Source organism: Phyllobates terribilis, unplaced genomic scaffold (genome assembly GCF_046119375.1).
Source record: "Phyllobates terribilis strain yellow unplaced genomic scaffold, ASM4611937v1 Scaffold_4__5_contigs__length_816908805, whole genome shotgun sequence".
Lineage (NCBI taxonomy): Eukaryota > Metazoa > Chordata > Amphibia > Anura > Dendrobatidae > Phyllobates > Phyllobates terribilis.
Genome location: NW_027362764.1, coordinates 69,867,655 through 69,893,636, shown reverse-complemented (window position 1 = coordinate 69,893,636; position 25,982 = coordinate 69,867,655). Strand labels below are relative to the sequence as shown.

The window sequence follows — 25,982 nt, the reverse complement described above, 5'->3', positions numbered from 1 at the left end:
TCTCCTAAAGGTCCCAGGCACAAACAACCTCCCATGAGGAGTGTTAGATGGGGCATTCTCCTGTGCTTTAAGAATCTCATCTTCCAAAACGGAGTCCAAAGCAGCTATCACAACACCTTCTTGTAAAATGTTCTCCTCTTTCTCAGCACCGACTATGGGAGAAAAACTGCGAGACAAGGCATCCGCCTTAACATTCTTAGTACCAGGGATGTAAGTAACGGAGAAATTAAACCGCGAGAAAAACAGTGCCCACCTAGCCTGACGGGCATTCAGGCGCTTGGCAGCATCAAGATATATCAGATTTTTATGATCCGTAAGAACCTGAACGGGAAATTCCGCACCTTCCAAGAAGTGGCGCCAGTGTTCAAATGCGAGTTTAATAGCCAATAATTCCCGATTACCAATATCGTAATTCAGTTCAGTCTCCGAAAAATTTTTTGAAAAAAAGGCACAGGGATGTAATCCATCCCCGTTATCCTGAGACAATACTGCGCCAACCCCCACAGAGGAAGCATCAACCTCAACCAAAAACGGCTTAGTCACATCAGGCTGCATAAGGATGGGAGCAGAGGTGAACCTCTCCTTGAGATACACAAAAGCTTCAATAGCCTCAGAAGACCACTGAACCGCATCAGCACCTTTCCTGGTGAGATCGGTCAGAGGTTTGACAATACTAGAAAAAATTTTTATGAATTTTCTGTAATAATTGGCGAAACCCAAAAACCTCTGTATCGATTTCAAACCAATAGGCCTAGGCCATTCCTGTACAGCTTGAACTTTAACCGGGTCCATCTCAAAACCTTCGCTGGAGATAATGTATCCCAAAAAACTAATTCTCTGTACAGCGAACTCACATTTCTCCAGCTTAGCAAAAAGCGAATTGTCCATTAACAACTGTAATACCTCACGTACGCTCCGCCAATGAGACTCCAGATCCGGCGAATAAATCAAAATGTCATCCAAATACACAACCACATTTTTGCCGATCAAAGGTCTAAGGATGTCATTAATAAGATTCTGAAAAAATGCAGGAGCATTAGTAAGACCAAAAGGCATAACCAGATTCTCAAAATGACCCACAGGAGTGTTAAAAGCAGTCTTCCATTCGTCACCCTCCTTCATGCGCAACAGATTGTATGCCTCCTTAAGGTCAATTTTAGAGAACCACTTGGCCCCCATTAACTGGTTAAACAGATCAGGAATCAATGGCAGTGGGTAAGGATTGCGTACAGTAATTTTGTTAATCTCATGAAAATCCAGACAAGGACGTAAACCGCCGTCCTTTTTTTTTACAAAAAAAAATCCAACTGCCACAGGAGACTTAGAGGGCCTAATGTGACCGGCGGCCAAACTTGTCTGTATGTATTCCTCCAAAGCCTTCCTCTCAGGAATAGTAAGGTTAAATAAACGACTTTTAGGAGTCGCTCCAGGGACAAATTCAATAGAAAAATCATAGTCTCTATGGGGAGGCAAAACCTGCGATTCCTTCTCAGAAAAAACTCTCCAAAAGTCCTGAATAGGAACAGGCAATTCTCCCCTATCCAAAGCTGCAATACGCCCGTTACATCACTTGTCATAACATTTATGGCTCCAGGATTTAATTTCACTGGTAGACCAATCCAGTACAGGATTGTGAAATTTTAACCAGGGCAATCCCAATATTACTGGAGAAGGCAAGTTATTCAAAACTACCAAATCCAATTTCTCATGGTGAACACCATTAATAGTGAGAGGAAATTCACAGACCTTGAGAGTAATATTCTTCAAAGGGGAACCATCCACAGAAACCACAGCAATGGGGGATGATAAAGGTTCGGGTTTTAAATTGAATCTTTCCAAGAATCCCCCATCAATTACATTCAGAGTAGACCCACAATCAACAAACACCCGAAATTCCATTAATTTTTCCTGAGCAATCGTGGAAGCAGCTAAAAATACACCCTTGGAATTTAAACAGGCAATACGGGCATGACTGACCATTTTTTTTTCTTTCTTCATACGAAGCTCACAGCCTTTAATCAAATGACCAGATTTTCCGCAATAGAAACACAAGCCTTCAAAAAATCTACGGTCTTTTTCTTGAGAGCGAGGTGCCACCGATCCAATCTCCATCGGTTCACCACTGTTAGTACACACATTCTCATAACCAGAAACTGACATAGCAGAGGATTTGCTCTCATTAACCCTTGCACGCAGTCTCCTATCCACCTGTTTAGCTAATTGCATAGCCTGTTGCAAATCTTCAGGTGTAGGATAAGCAATTAGCAGGTCTTTAACCCTTTCATTGAGCCCAGCAAGAAATAGACTTTTCAGAGCAGAATCGTTCCACCCTGTTTGAGTAGACCAACGACGGAAATGAGTACAATATTTTTCCACATTACCTGATCCCTGTTTCAAACGTCTCAACTCAGTCTCAGCTGATGCGACACGGTCAGGATCATCATATAATAGTCCCAAAGCAGAAAAAAAACTATCCACTGATCTGAAGCATGTATCACTAGGTTGCAAAGAAAAGGCCCACTCCTGAGGCTCTTTGCGCAAAAGTGACATTATGAACCCTATGCGCTGGGATTCATCCCCAGAGGACTTGGGTCTCAAACGAAAATACAATAAGCAAGCATTTTTAAATGAAAAAAATTCTCGGTGTTCACCAAAAAATAAATCCGGCAAACATACCTTAGGCTCCAAGAAATGTGCTCCAGGACAGTTACTCACGTGCTGACGGAGCTCGGCCACCTCCAGAGAGAGTCCCTGCAGGCGATGAGCCAAATCCTGAACCGACACCATGATGGAACAGAAAAATCTTTCCTTAGAGAATTTGCAGGCTGGACTTACTGTTATGTTCTGCTACCAGAGCTAAGGAAAGAGAGGAGATCTGTCCCTACGATAGAACTCAGCTTTATCCCTACGATGTAACAGGGGACCTGATCCTGCGATCAGACCTGCTAAAGTCCTAAGCTAGTCTGTACGGAGACCTATAGATGTGGGGAAGGAATCCCTACAAGTACTAAGGACTGGGAGGAAAATGGGACACCTCCTAACAGAAATAGTAGCAGACAGACAAACAAACAAAATAAATAGAACACTGAGGTCCGTAGACCAAGAAAACTAACAGAGTTAGATACAGAGCACAGGCTAGCTAGAAAGTAGTTATACAATGAAGTCCAGCAAAGCCAGAAGGGCGGAGCAGGATTAAATAGGCCAACAAGGTCATGTGACCAGCAAAGGAAAAAACCTAAGAGCAAGGTTCTAACAGTCAGTAGTTTATAGACTAAAATAACAATGTACATTTTGCTCAAAAATATACCTATAAAGAGAAAAATCAGAGAAACTGAAAATTTTGCAGTGGTCTCTTAATTTTTGCCAGAGCTGTATATATATACACACTCACAATGGTAGATCGGCTCACTCGGCTGCACATAGAGGTGCACAGGATTACTGTCCTTTTAAATCTTCAGCTGGTTTATTAAGAGTACTGCATAGACCACAGTAATGTTAGCAAAACAAACATGGCCTTACCAGCCTAACAGGAAAAACAAAACATTATGTATGGCACATTCCTTGTAGTTAAGGGTAACCACCTGCTTCAGGAACAAACAATACAAGGTTTAGCTTTCCTTCACATGAAAATACAGCTTCAGAGCTTTCACCTCCAGGCCCACCACACACACTGCTCTAGAAATGAATTAGTACAAAACCAGAGAGTAATATTAAAGACACTGAAAATGTAACCTTATCAACCTGATACAGATGGAGATGGCCTATCTCAGAGAGTCGTTAAATAAAGATAAGATGTCAGCTACATTACAGAGGTTTGGTTTTGTCATTTTCTGGATCAAAAAAAGGAAAAAGGTAATCAAAATGGTAGAATTTGATGTGTTTGTCCTTTTTGAGAATTTTTAAACCAGACATAGAAGGATGTAAATTAACATCACAAAATAAAGACATACACACCATTAGCTGGTTTACATCCTTCACTGAAAGAAATGTCATCGATTGCCATAGACTCAGATGTGCCATTACCCAACGTAATAGCTTTGATGATGATCTGAAAAAATAAAAATAACCATTATTAGAAAAACTAGAAAATATTTAAGTGTCCCTATAGTTTCAGACGACTTGATCTTATGGGATAGTTAATTTGATAACTAGGCATTCTGCTAATCAATTATTTTTTTAATTATGTTGGTTTACAAGTGAAAAATCAGCGCAAAGTGCCAATTACTAGGTGTTTCTTTTCTGTCTAATTTGCTGTCTACTACATTTGTTGTTAAATGTAATCAATTACAGGTAGCATGGTGGGTCTTTGACTCCTGCTTATCTGTCCTTTAAACTGCATACAAGAAAAGCATAAAAGAGGGCTTTCAAGTTCAGGATAGGCACATCATTGGACAATGGCAGGCTCAGTGTATTCTAAAAAAAAAAAAGAAAAAAAAAGGCCCTGCACCTATTGTGCTGGCAGAATGCTGATGACGTGGAAACACCACTCAAATAGAGTGGATGGAAATTTATAGAGGATGAGAATCAGGACAGTTCCTAGACATATTAGACTGGTATGTGCACCAAAAGCATTTTTTAACTTGTTGTGGGGCATGAGGGAGGCAAACCTTGCTTTTCTTTGTGTGAAAGGCGGGATAGTTTTAGGGCACAAAGGTAGCAGATGTACCCAGGCTCTGGAGCCTTTCTGTCACATATGAAGTTACCAATATAGGTGACACATATTAGTTGTGATGCTGCTACAGATTTTGCATTGGTGCCCATGAACTTTGATGGAAATTTGTCATCAGGTTTTTGCTACCTCATCTGAGAGCTAGATAATGTAGTGAAAGAGACCCTGATTCCAGCGATGTATCGCTTAGTTTACTAGGTGCAGCAGTTGTGATATGATCAGAGTTTTTAGACGTAGCATATAGCAGAGCTCGGAAAGCTAAGCCCGCCAGCACCACAGCTTACACTGCCCCCACTACAGCGGATCCCGCCCCCACCAGGCTCTCTATGTACATTGTATACAGACAGGAAGCTAGTAATCAGTGGTGGGAGCATGGTTGGACTAGGTCTCACAATGGCACCAGTCCGGGCAGTAACAATCTCCTGCTGATAAAATACTCATTGTACTGAAAAAACAGCAACCAGTCTAATAAGTGACACATTGCTGAAATCAGTGTCTCAGCCCCTTACATAGCACAAATCTGCTGAATGTATTCCCTTTAAATTGTGCTTTTGCTTCCCAATTTGTCAGCTTTCTGGACACTGATAATTTGGATTTTACGCAAATATTATTCTTTACCTAAATTTCAGATTTAAGGTTGTGTTAATGGGGTGGTGTAATGTTCTTTTTTGCAGGAGTGCACCGCCCTTCTGTCTCCCAGCTAATTGCAGAATTCTGAAGATTCACAGCTCGGACCCGCAGCATGCTTGCATCCAAACCGGTCCAAACTGTGCATTCTCAAATGCTGTATCCAGTTTCTACATTCCTGACAGCTTCAGGGTAGCGCTTACAAGCTCTAAAACAAAGATCCTGCAAGCCCTGTGTTCCTTACCTAGGAAACTGGCCATCTCTTACACAAAGCAGTCGTGGCCGGTAACCTATGCAACGAGCAGTACACTATAACATTGAGAACATAGAGGATTGTTAGCTTATGTTCACATCGCGTATTATACAGTCGACAGTGTCTCTGTCGGGGCTCACGTTTCAAGCCCGAAAAAATGGGATTCGAACATTTGGGCTGACAGGGGAACTTTGTTCACAGATCACCACATTTACGCTGACAGGGTACTTTTATGATGCAGACGGGGTCACTATGTGCTGTGTCAGACCTCATTTTCAGCAGTATCCGCTTATTTGAGGCTGACGCCAAAACACGGCCCCGACGGAGCTACTGACAAGTGTTTATAACATGATGTGAACATAGCCTTAATAAGAGGTAAATTGCAAAAATGCTTTTTTTAATCCCACAAAACTCTGAGTCGTAGAATTCATTTGGAGGATGGATCTATTACATAGTTACATAGTTACATAGTTTATAAGGCCGAAAAAAGACAAGCGTCCATCCAGTTCAGCCTATTTCTTGTGCACTGCAGCTATTCCGCAGCGTTGATCCAGGGGAACGCAAAAAAAAACAAAACAAAAAAAAAAAAAAACATGCGGTATAGGCCAATTGACATCATTGAGGAAAAAATTCACTTCCCGACACCAATCTGGATTAATTAACTATCACTAAGCATAAGATGTAATTTTATTGTTCTCAAGAAAGGCGTCCAGGCCTCTCTTGAACTCATTAAGTGAGTTGGACATCACCACTTCCTCTCCCAGAGAGTTCCAGAGTCTCACGGCTCTGACCGTAAAGAATCCCCTTCTATGCTGGTGCAGGAACCTTCTTTCCTCCAGACGCATAGTGTGCCCCCTCGTCTTAGTCACCATCCTTGGTATAAACAGGTCATGGGAGATATCTCTGTACTGCCCCCTGGTGTATTTATACATGTTTATGAGGTCTCCCCTAAGCCTTCTCTTTTCCAACGTAAATAGGCCTAATTTTGACAACCTCTCTGGGTATTCTAGTCCCTCCATTCCCTTTATTACCTTAGTCGCCCTCCTTTGTACCCTCTCTAGCTCCAATATGTCTTTCCTGAGCACCGGAGCCCAGAACTGTGCACAATATTCTAAGTGCGGCCTTACCAGCGCTTTATACAGAGGAAGAACAATGTTCTCATCATATGCCCCTATTCCTCTTCTGATGCATGCCATGACTCTATTTGCCTTCGCAGCTGCTGCCTGACACTGGGCACTCCAATTTAATTTGCTATTAACCAAGACGCCCAGGTCCTTCTCCATGTCATATTTCCCCAACGTTTTCCCATTTAATATGTATGGGTGACTGCTGTTTTTCTTTCCCATGTGCATGACCTTACATTTATCGGCATTGAACCCCATTTGCCATTTTTTGGCCCAACTCCCCAATTTATCTAAATCCTCCTGTAGCTGTGCCCTATCCTCATCTGTATTAACTACTTTACAAAGTTTAGTATCATCTGCAAATATTGCTATTTTACTATGCAACCCTTCCACTAGATCATTAATAAATATATTAAATAATATAGGGCCCAAGACAGACCCTTGAGGCACCCCACTAGTAACCCTGACACACCCTGAGCTTACTCCATTGATAACCACCCTCTGCTTTCTATCACTCAGCCAGCTATTTACCCACTTGCACACATTATCCCCCAGACCAAGCATTCTCATTTTATATACCAACCTTTTGTGTGGCACGGTATCAAACGCTTTGGAGAAGTCAAGGTATACAACATCCACTGACTCTCCCCGGTCCAGCTGTGAGCTCACCTCCTCGTAGAAGGCAATCAGGTTTGTTTGGCAGGAGCGATCTCTCATGAATCCATGTTGATATGGAGTTAGACAGTTATTATCATTAAGATATTCTACAATAGCATCTCTAAGAAATCCTTCAAACAATTTACCCACAACAGACGTTAAGCTGACTGGTCTATAGTTCCCAGGGTCACTTTTAGACCCCTTTTTGAATATTGGTACCACATTTGCTTGGCGCCAGTCTAGTGGGGCAGTCCCTGTCCATAAAGAGTGCTTGAATATAAGATACAGCGGTCTGTCTATCACATTACTTAATTCTTTTAGTACCCGGGGGTGTATGCCATCTGGGCCTGGTGACTTGTCTATTTTGATATTATTTAGGCGTTTCTGAACTTCCTCCTGGGTTAGGTGGGTGATATTTAGCGGAGGGTTTACTTTATCACTTTGCATTTCCTCCGATAAATTGTTTTCTTTTGTGAAAACAGTGGAGAAGAAGCTATTGAGTAGGTTTGCTTTACCCTCATCGCCCTCTATGATTTTACCCAGGTTATTTTTCAATGGGCCAACTCCATCAGTTTTAATCCTTTTACTGTTTATATAGTTAAAGAACAGTTGGGATTCGTTTTACTTTCTTTGGCAATTAGTCTCTCTGTCTCCTCTTTTGCTATTCTTATTTGTTTCTTACAGATTTAGTTTTTTTCCCTATAAGTTATTAGCGCTTCCTCGTTGCCTTCTTGTTTAAGTTTACCGAAAGCCCTTTTTTTGTTTTTCATTGCCCTCTTGACTTCCTTATTTAGCCACATTGGCTTTCTCCTATTCCTAGCCCTTTTATTCCCATAAGGTATGTACCTTCTACAGTGACTATGTAGGACTGTTTTGAAAATTTCCCATTTTCTATCCGTGCTCCTATTACTGAAGATACTATCCCAGTCTATAAGGTGAAGGGCATCTCTTAGCTGATCAAACTTTGCCCTCCTGAAGTTCAGTGTTTTTGTGACTCCCTTGCTGGGCACCCTACTGAAGCACATGTGGAATTGTATAATGTTGTGGTCACTATTTCCCAGGTGCCCCCCGACCTGCACCCCAGTTATTCTGTCTGGCCTGTTAGTTAATATTAAGTCTAAAAGGGCCGTCCCTCTAGTTGGTTCCTGCACAAGTTGTGACAAATAATTGTCTTTGATAATTGACAGAAACCTGTTTCCTTTCTGAGATCTACAGCTTTCGGTTTCCCAGTCTATATCGGGGTAGTTGAAGTCCCCCATAATAATCACCTCGTTATTTTTTGCTACTTCGTCTATTTGTCTCATTAATAGACTTTCCGTGGCTTCTGCTATATTTGGTGGTTTATAACAGACTCCTATGATAATTTTATTATTGTTTTTTGCTCCATGTATCTCCACCCATAAGGACTCGACCTCCTCATTTCCCTCCCATACATCCTCCCGTATTGTAGGCTTTAGACACGTCTTTACATATAGACAGACTCCACCCCCTTTCCGATTTCTTCGATCCCTTCTAAACAGACTGTAACCCTGTAAGTTAACTGCCCAGTCATAGCTTTCATCCAACCATGTCTCGGTTATTCCCACTATGTCATAGTTACCTGTAGATATTTCTGCTTCCAGTTCATCCATCTTGTTTGTCAGGCTCCTGGCATTTGCTAGCACGCAGTTTACACGATTTTGTTTTGTTCCAATCTTCTCCCTGTGGATTGTATTAGAAATTTTCTTACCTCCCTTCCAAGTATCTTGTCTTGGACCTTCTTTGTCGCACTTCATATCTTTCATTAGTATGTCCTCTGGTTGCATGTTCGTGTCCGGCGTTTTTCTTCCCATCCCCTCTTCTTCTAGTTTAACGCCCTCCTGATGAGTGTTGCGAGTCTCCTGGCGAATGTGTGTTTCCCGGGTTTGTTGAGGTGTAGTCCGTCTCTGACAAGGAGTCCATCATAGAGGTAATTCACACCGTGGTCCAGGAATCCAAATCCTTGTTGTCTGCACCATCGTCTCAGCCAGCTGTTCACATCAAGGATCCTGTTCCATCTCCTGACGCCATGCCCGTCTACTGGAAGGATAGAAGAAAAAACTACCTGCGCATCCAGTTCTTTTACTTTCTTCCCCAATGCTTCAAAGTCCTTGCAGATTGTCGGTAGGTCCTTCTTTGCCGTGTCATTGGTGCCAACATGTATCAGAAGAAATGGGTGGACATCCTTGGGACTAATGAGCTTTGGTATCCTATCGGTAACATCCTTGATCTTTGCCCCTGGGAGGCAGCATACTTCTCTTGCGGTTATGTCCGGTCTGCAGATAGCTGCTTCTGTTCCTCTCAGTAGTGAGTCTCCCACCACCACCACTCTTCTTCCCTTCTTGGCTGTCCTTTTTCTTGTCGCTTCTGGGTGTTTCTGGGTACTCTTTTCTTTTTTGCTTGCTGGTAGTTCCTCATCCTTAGGTGTGCCATCTTCGTCCTCCACAAGTCCTTGGAATCTGTTTCTCAGTTGTGTGGTTGGTGGTGTCTCCATGGTCTTCTTGCTTCTTTTGGTCACTTGCCTCCACTTGTCTGCCTCTGGAGGTTCTCTGACGCTTCCTTCACTTTCCGTGACCAGTAGTGACGCTTCTGTTCTGTCCAGGAAGTCTTCATTTTCCTTGATGAGTTTTAATGTCGCAATTCTTTCTTCCAGTCCCCGCACCTTTTCTTCTAAAAGAGCCAGTAGTCTACACTTCTGGCAGGTGAAGTTGGTTTCAGCTTCTGGTCGATCTGTGAACATGTAGCACATGTTGCAGCTCACCATGTAGGTTGTCACATCTGCCATGCTGCTCCTTGTCCCTGCTGACTTGATGTCTGTCTTCTTTCTTGTGATACCCTAGGATAAACAAATTAAACAATTACGATACCCAACGATCTTCTAGCTGAAGGAGACTCTTCGCTTTTCCCAGAAGGCACCTGGAATATGCAAATTGCCCTCTTCAAGCTTCAATCCCTGGTTTGGCGATGCTTTCCAAGCAGCTGGTCCCGGCTGTACCCAACGATCTTCTAGCTGAAGGAGACTCTTCGCTTTTCCCAGAAGGCACCTGGAATATGCAAATTGCCCTCTTCAAGCTTCAATCCCTGGTTTGGCGATGCTTTCCAAGCAGCTGGTCCCGGCTGTACCCAACGATCTTCTAGCTGAAGGAGACTCTTCGCTTTTCCCAGAAGGCACCTGGAATATGCAAATTGCCCACTTCAAGCTTCAATCCCTCATTACAGATGTTTTCGACACCAGAAGTTCTCCATGGACTATAAAGGGGTCCATCTAGTTTCCATTATGGTGTCTGTTATTTTACACATAGTGCAGCATGCTGTCAATAATATCTGTGAGAGGGAAGAATTATCGTGTGGAGCTGCAGTCCTTTGCATTGGTAATCCATACCAAGCCCTGGCAGCATCAAAACAGCTGTGCTGCACAGAAATGGGCAAGCCATTAGCCATTAAAAATCAAAGATAATGCCTCCATAGCTCAAAATTAATTATCTGGCAAACATTAAGACACATATAGGAACTTCTCTGAAAGTTTCATGGGAACTCCTGTCCTTTACATTAGTAATCACTTTCACAATTAGCCCTGGCTGTATCAAAACTGTCATGTGCACAGCGGGGAAAGATGATAAAAATTAAAGATAATTACTCTTGAGCATTGGTTGGATTACTTGGGTATCATTCACATACAAATACTTTTTTATATTTTTCAGAAGTTTGAAAAATCCCTTACATTAAAAGGATAAATGAATTGTGAATTATTAGATGATATCACGGGTGTATCAGGTTTGACAGACAGTTGATCTGGATACAGCTGTAGAACGTCGCTATGCTTTGCCTTGAAGACACCTTCTTGATCCTTTCATCATCCTTCCATCGCTAGGACCCAGCGATGATCTCCATCTTCTGCTGCTAATTAACACACCTTTGCTTGATCTTTAAATACCCTCAGTGTCTCCAGAGAATCGCTGGTGATAGAGTAAATTACTCTGTCCAGGTCTGGTGTGCTAGCAGTCGGCTAGATTTGTCTTGGAGTTCCTTTGAGGATTGTAGTCGTGATCTCTCTGGTGTCTTCTCAAAGCTTAGTGTTTTCCCTTATCTGTTTCCCTTGTTGTCTTCAGTTGCAGTGGGGCTAACTAATGCTCACCCCTCCCCCTCCCTGCCTAGGGCCTAGCTCTAGGGTTAGCCAGGGTTAAGGTATCCTGCTCGGTGATAGGTGAGGAACCTATCTAGGGACGATAGGGGAGTAAGTGTGTTGTTAGATCTACCTAGGGGTCTCCACTCTCCCTTTTCCCTAGTTGCTGGGCTTCCCCCCTTATTCCATCGTTGTTCGCTGGGTCCTTCCCATACCTAGCATGACATATGAAGAATGAATTACCGAAGCTGATGTATATTATACTACACAGAAAAATGTTCTCCCGGTTACATGGAATTCCTTTCAAAACCGCAGTGTCACTCACATTCCAACATTGTTTCTAGCCTCTAGTTTTCCTGTGCAGTTTGTGTTAAACAACATTTGCAAATTGATTAAAAGCTGCAGCAGAAATCATTTAAACTTGTTATAATGCACATTACTGGAAGAGGAGTACATTTTTATAGTTTATTTTCTTTAATTTGGCACATTGCACTAAATAAATGTTTCTCTGGCAAAGGCTGATTTGTGAATGTTCATTTTTTTTTTTGCTTTTTCCATCGAAACATTTTGATATTTGTGCAATGTTTATATATTGCTGGGTACCTGCCAATGCTCTGCAAGTGTTTATCACAAAATATATACGCTCCTGTCAAATAAAACATAGTGATGACAATGCGGGACTGTATCTATTTCTGTACCAATCCTCCATGCCTGCAAACACCTCTGTGATGATCTGTGAACAACCACCCAAAACTACACTGGAACTTGTCAGCGACAGCGCGAGTCTCATTTGGGAAGGCACAAACTTGGAAAATAACTTTGAGCGAGTCATTCTGTTCTATCAGGAAGCATTATGTGGCTTTACTATTTCATCAACTAAAGTATATAACATTGCAAAAATCACTACTTAAAGGAACGTTCTAGTTTTGAAAAGAATTGTTCAATTCATCAATTTATTTTAAAATGTGGGACTGAACACAATAGGTAAATACCTGGAGATCAAATGACACCATGTTTTATCTCTTGTCACATATGGATGTAACTGTACATCTGCACCAGGGTACGCATGTGAGGAGCTGAAACTGTAAACCAATGACTACCTAAGGTGCATGGTCAGTAAAATAATAGGAACATACAGAGAGTAATACAATCTCAGTCATATCCTTGAAGGCATTCCCTAAACAAATGGAGCGCTGTTTCATTTTGACTATCCCAGAATTTGAAAGGGAGTTCAACACATTGCTATTAGTATGCACCTACAAAATGGTCACTTTCCAGTAAAGAGATTGTATGAGCCATTTTTAAGTAACTTCTAAGCCTATCCTTAGGGTATCCATGTTAGATAACTTGTTAGATGATCTATTTTTTTCCTAGGTATGCCATACACATTCATGCCGAACTTGCCCAAGTTTGCATGTATTTTTCATGGGGAGAGTGCAGTAGAGTCGATGTTAGCTGCCAACTGTTTATTGCCCGGCAGAACAAAAGGAATTTAAATTCAAAATTCCTGATACTTTTCTCTTCTGATATCATCTGTCGGCCAAGTGATGGGAGTGAGAGGCCCAATACTCATTAATTGGCCAAATTGCAAAAAAGAAAAAAGTTTTTTTTCAAGCTCACCAACATCCTAGGAAGTGTTTCTCTAGAAAGTGCACGGATCCAGAAAGGACTTACGTTGGTGCAAGTTTAACAAAGGCAAAAAATGAAGAACGATGCATCCAGCACTGGAAATCCGAAAAAGTTAAATGTCTATTTAAAAAACAACATTTTATTGAAAAAAAAAATATTAGAAAAACAGGATTTTTAAAAAAAGGCGTATGGTCAGGGTCATGCTCACTGACGCGTTTCGAGCATAAATTGTTCTTAATCTTAGTATGGCATAGTTCTGACGCTTAAAGATGTTGTTTAAATAGTGAACAAAGAGGAAATGACGTGACAAAGTGAAATGAATTTGCTCCGCCTCTAATAAATATTCAGTAGTATTATAAGTCAATGTATATACATCAAATCAGTTTTTATGTTCATTCCACAAGGGGTACGACTATTCAATTTTAAAATCCATGAAGCCTCTTCGAATCTCAAAAGTTGTAACCTATCTCCTCCTCTCTTTGGTGAAAAAAACTCTTTCTATTGCATTAACCCGCAAAGTGCTGACTTCTCCGTTGTGGCATTATAGGAAACGTTGTGATGCACCAGACAGACTGCGTGTGGTGCTATTCTTTCTGGTGCACTTTCTGGAGAAACACATCCTAGGAAGTTTGTGAGCTGGAATTTTTTTTTTTCTATTTTGCAATTTATATGTATGTTGGCTCTTTTCCGTGCTCACTTTTTGTGTATATACACACAATAAATTAATAGATCATATATGATACAATGGATTCTCCAAATCTTGATGAAAATAGTGACTTTTTCAACATTGACAAAGGTTGACCAGTCTTGGTCGACTAAATTCAGCAGCTTCTACACACTTTTCTCTACTGGGTATTATTGTTAATTTATGGTCAATTTTTGAAGTCTGTAAATCATTGCATTTTGCTCTCTTTTTCCCTCCCTATGACGACAGCAGTGACAATACCTGAAGGACAATAGGTCACACTTCCCACTTAGGCAGTGGACAAACAGTTATTTCTTTGCGTATTAAGAATCATTTACTCAGTTATGTTCAAGAGTTTTCCAGAGTTAAGATGTTGGATTTGGTAACATTCCATAGTAAGTGTCAGGTTTTTATAGAGTAAGTCTCTTAAGGATGTTTTATTGTTCAGTGAACTCAGCTGCGCTCCATCACCTGGCATTCTGTAATGTAAATTATTCTCAAAATGCTCTTAAGACATTTCCAAGTGCAAAGAAATCTTCTGTTCTCCTGAAGCTATTGTGAGTGAATAAATGAACACCGGGCTTCGTGTAGTTTTCTCTATTGTAATTTAATTAGTTTATTTTAATTACTAGCTAAATGCCAAATAAGTAAAACATAAAAAACATTCAGTTGAAAATATTGTACCTTGTGTTCCAAAGCTGAAGGTTACCCGCTATCATATAATACAGAGAAAAAACTGAGAATAATAGAATAATAGCTAAGATTTTCATAAATATCGATGACAGATAACACACCAAATAATAAAGAAATGTGCTAGGACAGGGTCAGTATTGGACTAGCATTTCCTGGAGGCCACAAGGGGTAATTATTCTGAAGGTCTACACAAAACATGTGCATGTATGCTACTAATGACATTGTGTGATTTGTCATAAGTAAGGTCTAAAAGGTTGCATGCAATGTAATCTCTGATATATGAACTCAAGTGGTAGATATTGACTCCTAAGTCAGATCCAGATGGAGCGGTCTTCTGCTGGACCTTTGCTGGGCTTGAAGAAGAGGCTACCAGAAATGAGTAGTATTTTCATAAGCTAGTCCAACTATGGGAAGAATAATCTTTTTCTACCCCCTCCATGAAAATTCCACCTTTAGTAAATCTCAAAAATTAATATCTTTACTTGAGCATTACTCAGCTTTGTTACTGTTATATAGATTTATAGGTTGAAAAAAGACTTAGGTCCATCAAGTTCAACCTTTCTGCACCAGGTCTACATTCTCTATTGCTAGATTATTTATAACCCACAATGTTATGTGTACTAAAGAAACCATTCAGCTCTTTTTAAATATCTGTTATAGTGTCTGCCATTACTACTAGAGTTGAGCCACCCCCGCAGTGTTCGGGTTCGGTTCGGTTCGTCGAACACCGGTGTGTTCGCCGAACTGTTCGTCGAACTGTTCGTTGAACACCGTCGAACACCGTTAAAGCCAATGGCAGGCAAACAAAAACACATAGAAACACATAGAAAACACCTTCAAAGGTGTCCAAAAGCTGACAAACTGCTCAGAAGACACAACTAACACATGGAAAAGTGACAAGTACATATAGTCATGCGAAAAGAAAAGAGGTGGAGGAGTAAAAGGAGGGGGAGACACAGATATAGGCATGTCATGCCCTTCTAAAATCAAGAAAGGCTGGAGTAAAAATCTAAAATCAGCTTACCAACACCCAGACGTCGTGACAAGAAAATTAAAAAAAGAAATATCTTTAGGTAGAATGGCGGTTCCATTCAGAACACTTTCCTTACAAGACGTAGTGGTATTCCCGTTGTGAGTTGTGCCAAAAACGGAACCCAATACATTCGGACTAATCCACCATTTGTCATATCCAAGGGGCAGGTCAGTAAACGACAACATTGACGCAGAACCAAGTACAGTAGCATATACTGTACATCCTTTGACAAGGCAATCAGGCGGATCAAGAAGTTGGGAAGGGTCACCCTAATGGCCAAAACAGACATTGATGCGGCGTTCCGGTTACTTACTACCTGTGCCTCCGAATAGTGTCCACCTATTGGGCTGCTTCTGGGAAGGAGCATACTATATAGATCGCTGTTTGCCCATGGGGTGGTCCAGATCCTGCTCACTATTTGAGGCGTTTAGTTGCTTCCTCGAATGGGTTGTAATGGACGTTTCTAAGGGGGCACATATTATCCATTACCTCGACAACTTCTTATGCCTGGGCCCAATAGATTCGCCACAGTGTGAATACACGCGGTAGTCCACCTGTGAGAAGGAGAGATCTGGAGGGAGAGCGGACACCACAGAGCCGAGGGGTTATATGGAGAACGGAAGAAGGAAAGAGGGCAAGGGAGGTAAGGGAGTACAGTGTAAGGCCGACCTGAGCTCCCCCACGTTCCTGCTGGACGGGGAACAGCCCTGGGAAGAAAAGCCGCTTGCGCATCCCTTTGAGGTTACGAGCGCGAGCGGGCAGAGGGACTACGCTGGAGTGCGAACCCGACACGGCCAGTCCGTTCCTGCCCATGCGACCTCCGTGTCACCAGGTTTGTGCCAGAGCCGCAGTGGACCCTGACGGCCAGCCCCCCTCTCCCAATACTGGTGCCTGTCCGCTGGAGGGTCGAGCCCCCCCGCGGTGGAGGCAGGTCTAAGCTCTGTAATTTAAAATGGCTCTGCAATTTGAATGTGTACACTTTAAATCCTTTTACAAGGAACTATTGGAGGGCAAGTCTGATGCCAGCAGCCGCGGTAATTCCAGCTCCAGTAGCGTCCACTAAAGCTGCTGGAGTTAAAAAGCTTTTATAAGGATCGAGCTTGGCGGTCCACCGCAAGGCGTGCTGCCGCCAGTCCCAGCCCCTTTGCCTTGGGGCGCCTCCCCGATGCTCTTCACTGAGTGTCCCGGGGGCCCGAAGCATTTCCTTTGAAAAAATTAAGTGTCCAAACCACAGGTGGTGTAGCTTGCTTAACAGCTGGGATACTCCGCTGACTAGGAGACACTGCTACTAGGCCCAAAGTATTGCCTGGGCTAGATGCAGTTAAAAATTTGTAATTATATCTACAGGCGGTGGCTAATCCGCTGACTAGCAGACACTGAAGCTTTGGAGCAGACCTCTGATTCCCAGGCTATAGTATGAGTAAACAGCTCTTCAGACTCAACCATCTGTGTTACCCCAAGCCATAGTGTATGTAGTTTCTTACGGTTAAAAGTGGGGGGAGAGACCCGACCCACTTGGAATTGACGATGCCAGGGGACTCCAAAAAGAGCCTCCATTTTTTCCAAAAATTGTGGCACAGACACCACTTAAGTGGCATCAATTGTCCCAGAGTTGCTTAAAATGGTTGGTGAGGTGATTTTCCAAAATCCTCAAGCTTTTAGTCTCCCCAGGATGACACAGGTGGGGCAGATGGTGGTTGGCCCGGCCCGCTAGGCCGCATTGTAGCACAGTGAGCTTCGCACTGCAACTTATGCTTCATATCCATGTGACGGTTCAAGCATAAAGTACTCAAACTATTGTTTTTTTGGCCTCTACTTAGCTTTTGGTGACAAATGTTACAGATAACAAGAGTTGGGTCATCCTTAACGATCTCAAAAAATGCCCAGGCTATGCAAGGTTTAGAGCCCATGCGACACTGCTACTAGCAATACTAGCAAATAATTGGCTGGGTTAGATGCAGTAAAAAATTGTTATTAGATACACAGGCGGTGCAGCTTGCTTCACAGCTGGGCTACTACGCCCAAAGTATTGCCTGGGCTAACTGCAGTTAAAAATTCTTATTAGATACACAGGCGGTGTAGCTTGCATCACAGCTGGGCTACTACGCCCAAAGTATTGGTAGACTCTATACTAAATAAGGAAGGAGTCACTGACTATGTTGGCCCCTCCGTGGGCCGTGGCGATTGGTCATCCCCTTTCGCTGCCCCTTACTCAACGAATTCACAAACATCTCCCGTTGGTTTGGAGTCCCATTATGCCCAACAAAAACCATAGGCCCCACAACAAAGCTATCGTTCTTAGGCATCGAAATCGACACCACAGCAAGGTAGTTCCGCCTCCCATGGGAAAAAATACCAAAACATTACACCTGATCGAGGGTTTTTGCGCAGTATGGAAAGTAACACTACAGCAGATGCAAGTATTAGTAGGTCTCCTCGAGTTTGCGAGCAGGGTGATGCCAGTCGGAAGGGTTTTTTCTCATCATTTATCGCCCGCAACAAAAGGGGCATCAAAACCGAGTCATAGAATCAGAATCAGCAGGCAGCTACGGCATGGCATCATCGTCTCTCCCAGTGCTAGGCCTACTACGCCGGCTAGCATTCCTGTGCCTAAAACACAATGTATGGGTCCGCGCTAGCCATGAAGCTGAGGGGTCTAACGCTGCTGCTAACGCTTTATCACAATTTAATTGGCAGATTTTCACAGAGCTCCTCCCCAACGCCCACCCATTGGGCAACAGTTGCCCACCCTCCCTTTGGGATCTAGTGGCGAATAGTTGATGCCATTAATCAGAGCGTCAGTTGCCCCGTCGATGTGGCAATCATACGGTAAGGCATGGGTGTTATGTTCTGCTACCAGAGCTAAGGAAAGAGAGGAGATCTGTCCCTACGATAGAACTCAGCTTAATCCCTACGATGTAACAGGGAACCTGATCCTGCGATCAGACCTGCTAAAGTCCTAAGCTAGTCTGTACGGAGACCTATAGATGTGGGGAAGGAATCCCTACAAGTACTAAGGACTGGGAGGAATATGGGACACCTCCTAACAGAAATAGTAGCAGACAGACGAACAAACAAAATATATAGAACATAGAGGTCAGTAGACCAAGCAAACTAACAGAGCAAGACACAGAGCACAGGCTAGCTAGAAAGTAGATATACAATGAAGTCCAGCAAAGCCAGAAGGGCGGAGCAGGATTAAATAGGCCAACAAGGTCATGTGACCAGCAAAGGAAAAAAAACTAAGAGCAAGGTTCTAACAGTACCCCCCCTTCTAAGAGGATCCTCCGGATCCCCTAGGACCAGGCTTATCAGGAAATCTCCTGTGAAACGCTCTGATAAGTCTGGACGCGGAAACATCATCCGACCTCACCCAAGAGTTATCCTCGGGACCGAAACCTTTCCAGGCCACAAGATACTGCAAACTACCTCTATACCGTCTAGAGTTAAGGATGCGAGAAATTTTATATTCCCCGTCCTCCACCACCGGAGGAACAGAGGCAGAGGCGTCACAATCCGATACAACAGCTTTTTTCAACAGAGAGACATGAAATACCGGATTAATTCTCCAGGAGGTAGGAACCTCCAACCTAACAGCAGATTGGTTGACAACCTAAAGCACCTTAAAGGGCCCTACAAACTTGGGACCCAATTTCTTAGAAGGAATCCTCAACCGCAGATTCCTAGAGGACAACCAAACCATGTCACCAACAGCGAACAAAACCTCCTGTCGTTTCCTATCAAAGTAGTCTTTAGATTTTCTGTTGGCCTCCTGAAGATTACCACGCACATCCGTCCAAACTCTCTCCAAATCACCGGAAAAATTCTCCTCCTCAGGCACGGCAGATCCCAACTTGGAGAACGACCCAAACGACGGATGTCTCCCAGAACAACAAAAAAAAGGCGAACAACCAGCAGAAGAAGATGTATGATTGTTCAGAGCAAATTCAGCAAATGGCAGAAACTCAGACCACCCCTCTTGATTGTCTGCCACAAAACAACGCAAGAACTGCTCAACATCCTGGTTTTTCCTATCTGTCTGGCCATTAGATTCAGGATGATATCCGGACGAGAACGACAAATGAACTCCCAACCTATCACAAAAGGCACGCCAAAAACGAGCCACGAACTGAGGACCCCTATCAGAAACAATGTCAGTAGGAACGCCATGAAGTCTGACAATTTCCTTGACAAAGGCCCTAGCGAGAGTTTTAGCGCAGGGCAGTTTGATGAAAGGAACCAAGTGACACATCTTGCTAAAACGGTCCACGACCACCCAGATGACAGTAAAACCCTCAGAGGGGGGAAGGTCAGTTATAAAGTCCATAGCCAAATGTGTCCAAGGAGCACTGGGAACCTCCAAAGGACAAAGCAACCCCGCGGCAGGAGTATGTGAGGACTTAGATCTAGCACATATAGTACATTGACGCACCCACTTAATGACTTCCTTCTGCCATCCAGGCCACCAAAAACTGCGACCCACCAGTCTCTTGGTCTCAGAGATTCCGGGATGACCTGCCAACCGAGATTCGTGACACTCAACAAACAAATCTCTCCTAAAGGTCCCAGGCACAAACAACCTCCCATGAGGAGTGTTAGAAGGGGCATTCTCCTGTGCTTTAAGAATCTCATTTTCCAAAACGGAGTCCAAAGCAGCTATCACAACACCTTCTTGTAAAATGTTCTCCTCTTTCTCAGCACCGACTATGGGAGAAAAACTGCGAGACAAGGCATCCGCCTTAACATTCTTAGTACCAGGGATGTAAGTAACGGAGAAATTAAACCGCGAGAAAAACAGTGCCCACCTAGCCTGACGGGCATTCAGGCGCTTGGCAGCATCAAGATATATCAGATTTTTATGATCCGTAAGAACCTGAACGGGAAATTCCGCACCTTCCAAGAAGTGGCGATCCCTACGATGTAACAGGGAACCTGATCCTGCGATCAGACCTGCTAAAGTCCTAAGCTAGTCTGTACGGAGACCTATAGATGTGGGGAAGGAATCCCTACAAGTACTAAGGACTGGGAGGAATATGGGACACCTCCTAACAGAAATAGTAGCAGACAGACGAACAAACAAAATATATAGAACATAGAGGTCAATAGACCAAGCAAACTAACAGAGCAAGACACAGAGCACAGGCTAGCTAGAAAGTAGATATACAATGAAGTCCAGCAAAGCCAGAAGGGCGGAGCAGGATTAAATAGGCCAACAAGGTCATGTGACCAGCAAAGGAAAAAAAACTAAGAGCAAGGTTCTAACAATGGGAAGAGTGGACACGACTAGTAGCAGGCAGAAGGGTTGACCTATGTGAACAAGCCAGATTACAAGTCACCATAGAATTTCTCCACCAGCTAATGATGAGGGGCATATCAGGGGCATCAGCGCAGCGGTGTCTGACCGGAGTAGCATTTCACTTCCAACTACTGAATTGGGGAGATGTGACAAAGAGATTCATCATCAGACAATCCATAAAAGGGTGGAAAAGGGGTCAGCCAAGTCAGGAGTGTAGACGTCCCGTCCCGTGTCACTAAAACTGATTTCTCACATCATATCCCTAACACCATTAACATGACACTCACAATTTGATGCAACACTGCTGTCTACTGCATTTGCGATCGCATTCTTCGGGGCGCTATGCATAAGCGAATTAGTCCCTCAATCCAAAATTACCACCAGTGGAGGGTTATTACACAAGGACGTAGTCATAGCCAATAATGCAATACGTCTACGCATACGCAAATCGAAAATGGTTCCAGCGGGCAGGGGCACTTGGGTACTTCTACAACCCACAAACGATACACTGAGTCGGGTAACAATAGTAAAAACATATATAACCATCAGATCACAAGGTAATTTCTTCCTATCACACATTGATGGAACGCCATTATCAAGATACCAGTTTCAAGCTATATTTAATAAATGCCTAACATCGGCAGGGAACCACCCCAAAGATTACGGGACACACTCATTCCGCCTAGGCGCGGCCACGGAAGCAGCAAGAGCAGGACTGTCAGAAACGGATGTTCAGAGGATAGGGAGATGGCGATCCACGTATTTGGCGAGATACATAAGACCGGACTTGTTATCCTAACGTGGTTTGTTTCTTTTACAGGTGACGCTAAGCCAACAGTGTGGGTGATAGGCCACTCGTATATATATTGGGCAGAAAAAAGGGCGAAAGTCCGCCCAGGCGGGAGGAAATTAGAGTTTCATAACTCATATTTCAACTGGAGAGGTATTAGAGGCCTGCAATGGCCACAGGTACTAATGGAGGTAATCAAGGTAGGGAGAGAGGCAAGAGGTCCGGTCATCTTAGTTATACAGGCTGGGAGAAACGACCTAGGTCATCACAAGAGCGCATAACTAATGGCAATAATGAAACTAGACACTGAGCGCTTCAAAGAATTTTTCACAAAACTAACTATAGTATGGTCAGAGATTGTGCCGATAGCGGTATGGCAAGGTGCACGAGACATCACGGCCATCGAACGGACAAGGCGGGTAATAAATATTTGGATGGCAAAATTTAGAAGAGACAGAGGCGGTGTAGTGATATGACACCGACAACTGGAAGGAGATAAGGGAGGCCTCATACGGCCCGACGGTGTTCACTTAATGGATATTGGACTGGACATATTCCTGTCAGGACTCCAGGATGGAGTGGAACAAGCGTTAAGAGTGATGGATGGGGGTCAGAGTCCTGCATACGAGTACGTGTAGCGCCCCGAGGGTTCGGTCGCAACAGAGGTATTGCACCTCAACCAGAGGTGTGATATCCCACTCCCGGGTAAGGATGGTGTGTGGACCGGGACTCGGTTAGCTGCATGCATCACACACACCCCATTTCCGGGGGACAGCTCAACGGTTCTCCCATTAGTACAGTAATGCAGGCACGACAGAACATGTCCCTGGCTGGAGTGGGGAGGGGGGAGGAAAACCCAGTGATGTAGGAGCAGGAGGGGATGGTTTCTGGGCATAGGTAGGAGCCCATTGGTTGCAAGTCACCTGGGCTCATACACAGAGAGGGAGGTATAAAAGGTGGGCACCATCTTAGTTCGGGGAGAGAGTGCAGAGAGTTGGAGAAGAGAAGGAGTTCAGCCGGAGAGGGCTGACAGGGAGCTGTGGCTCAGTCTGGGCCCAGCTCCACGAGGCAGGCCTGGAGTGGAGGCCAGAGCCAGAGGAGAGGAACGGAAACAGAAAGGAACAGAAAGGAAAGTAAGAAGGAACAGAACACCAAGAGAGGCCCAGAGACATGGAAGCAGAAGGAACCCTAAGGACCCAGGAGATTGCGGGTGACGGGTTGGCAGAACAGGGTACCGGATCCCAAGTTGGTGGAGGCGACTAATCCTCAGCCAAGGACCGGCGGTCGTGACCATTTACTGGTGCGACCCCTCACTACACCTACTAGAAAGGCATACCACATAGGGTCAGGGAAGTGGACACCCAGCCTCCCAAGAGAAGACCCGAGGCAGCTGGACAGAAGTAGTGTCACTGGTGGGGCACGGCTGATGAAGGGATAGAAGGGAGTCCTGTGCCACACTCCGGAATTACCTGGGGGTTGACCGAGCCCCCTGCCTGGTGGATGCAGCACGGCTCGGGCGGTCCTACCTGCGCGTAAGTGACCTGGATGAGAACTATGAGTAAAGAACTTGAACTGCAATACCTTGTCTCTGTGCTTTCTCACCGCATACAGCACTACTAGTGCTGGGACACCCGCACCATCACCCCCACCATCTACTACACTGCCCTGGGGCTGCACTCCTCCCGTGGGGAGTTACACTACCTCAGCTGCATACACCATCAGCCCCAGCGGTCTGCCTTGCAGCAGCGGTTCGCACTGACCGCAATCCACGGGTGGCGTAGTCGGACATTAAACCATAAAAACCCCATAAATAGACTGCCACTGGTTTGACCACCCTGAGCCCCGGGACGCGGGTCGCCGCCACGGTGACTACAACTCCCAGCGTCCACAAAAAGGGCCCGGTTCCGGGTTCCCCACGCGGCCCGGGGGGCGCGTCATACGCAGGATCCTCCGTGGCCTGGAAATAGAAAGGACATGTTGGAGAGTTTCACTTGTAAGCCAACTTGCCCGTGTGGAGACACAGGGAATGCTGCAACAAGCTGAATTATTTTAGAAATAAAATGCCTTTCTAATGGAATGAGTATAAAGAGTTAATAAAGCTGAGACCGATCCTCACCCATCCAGTTGTAAGAGTTACATTATTGTATTGTCAAGGAAAGGGGGGCGGAGGGGGGACTGAGCGTCTGGGTTTGGTCGGGGGTCCCCACAGTCTGTCTAGGCTAGATGCAGTTAAAAATTCTTATTAGATACACAGGCGGTGCAGCTTGCTTCACAGCTGGGCTACTACGCCCAAAGTATTGCCTAGGCTAGATGCAGTTAAAAATTCTTATTAAATACACAGGTGGTGTAGCTTGCTTCAGAGCTGGGCTACTACGCTGACTAGCAGACATTGAAGCTTTGGAGCAGACCTCTGAGTAAACAGCCCTTCAGACTCAGTCATCTGTGTTACCCCAAGCCATAGTGTATGTAGTTTCTTACGGTTAAAAGGGGGGGGGGAGCGACCCAACCCACCTGGAATTGACGATGCCAACGTCACGTAAAACACAGCAAGGGCACTCCAAGAAGAGTCTCCATTTTTTCCAAAAATTGTGGCACAGACACCACTTAAGTGGCATCAATTGCCCCAGAGTTGCTTAAAAAGGTTGGTGAGGTGATTTTCCCAAATCCTCAAGCTTTTAGTCTCCCCAGGATGACACAGGGGTAGAAAAGTCCTTGTGGATCCATAATTTGTTCATCTTTATGAACGTGAGTCTGTCTATATTCTCAGTGGACAGCCGCGTGCGCTTATCTGTCAGCACACCACCAGCAGCGCTGAACACACGTTCAGAGAGAACGCTGGCTGCAGGGCATGACAAGATTTCCAAGGCGTGAGTGGCGAGCTCCGGCCATTTTTCCAGATTGGAAGCCCACATTGAACAAGGGTCCAGTGACACAGTCATGGCTTCGATGTTCACTTGGAGATACTCCTGTACCATCCTCTATAGGCGTTGACTATGTGTCAGACTTCTTGTCTCCTGTGGCCTTGCAAAGGATGGTCTAAAAAAGTGGTGAAACGATTCCACAAAATTGCTGTTACCAGCAGATACTTTGTTACTGTTACGGTTTGAGTGATGAAGACTCGACCATCCCACGGTTGGCAAGTTAGAACTGTGAGATTCACTACGTGCACCACTGGTGTTTTGTGGAAAAGCACATGTAAGATTCTGCAACAGACTCTGGTGATACTCCTGCAAGCGTGAATCCCTTTCTATGGCAGGAATTATTTTGGCAAATTTACTTTTGTACCGGGGATCTAAGAGTGTGGCAACCCAGTAGTCGGGATTACTTCGAATTCTGACAATCCGAGGGTCATGTTGCAGGTAGTGCAGCAAGAAGGCACTCATGTGTCTTGCGCATCCAGGAGGACCAAGTCCTTGTTGTGTTGGTAGCGAGGTAAGAATCATGCTTCCTTCCTCTGCCCTCTCCCCCCAACCTCGCACAACAGAAATGTAATCAAGGTCTACCTCATCTGATGAATCTTCCATGCCCATCGCCAGTTCGTCCTCCACTTCTTCCTTGGCTCCTGCACCTTCCTCAACAGTTTGGCTGCTACCATGCGCCCTGGTTAATCCCTCTCCCCCACCCTCCCATGCCTGCCGCCTTGGTGCTGCCGACCGTCTGGACTTTGGAGATGTTATCCCTTCCGCATACGACTCCTCCTCTACTTCCTCCACCTCCTCTTGTCCCACCACCTGACGCCGAATTCTGTTTAACGTGTGCTCCAGCATGTAAATCACCGGAATAGTCATGCTGATAATGGCATCGTCAGCACTAAACATCTTCGTCGCCATTTCAAAACTGTGCAGAAGGTTGCATAGGACCCTGATCTGAGACCTCTCCTGCAGCGTGATTTGCCCCACCTCTGGATCTCGTTGGCCCAGGCTATACGTCAGAACGTTTTGCACCAGGGCTTGTCGGTGCTGCCACAGTCGCTGCAACATGTGCAGAGTTGAATTCCACCATGTCGGCACATCGCATTTCAGCCGGTGAACTGGCAGGCCCAGCGACTTCTGTAGAGATGTAAGTTGTTGAGCTGCGGGATGCGAATGGCGGAAGTGAGCACACAGCGACTGTGCCCTCTGCAGAAGGCCATCTAGTCCGGGATAGTGGGCTAAAAATTTCTGGACAACCAGGTTCAACACGTGAGCCATACAAGGCACGTGTGTGACATTGCCCCGGCGAAGGGCCGCACCCAGGTTTGCAGCATTGTCGCACACGGCCTTCCCTGGTTGCAGGTCCAGTGGAGACAACCATTCATGAAACTGGGTCTCCAGAGCTGACCACAACTCCTCAGCTGTGTGACTCACATTTCCCAGACATTTCAAAGTAAACACCGCCTCATGCCA

At 44.6% G+C, this 25,982-nt stretch overlaps 1 protein-coding gene across 1 annotated transcript in view; it reads right to left on the bottom strand.

Annotated features, from left to right (window-relative positions):
* The window catches only part of MALRD1 (MAM and LDL receptor class A domain containing 1), a 900,174-nt gene that overhangs the window by 785,125 nt on the left and 89,067 nt on the right, over positions 1 to 25,982 (bottom strand). The window contains exon 5 of the mRNA XM_073677476.1: positions 3,955 to 4,048. Coding sequence (XP_073533577.1) covers positions 3,955 to 4,048 — 94 coding nt within the window. The remainder of the gene's footprint in view (positions 1 to 3,954; positions 4,049 to 25,982) is intronic.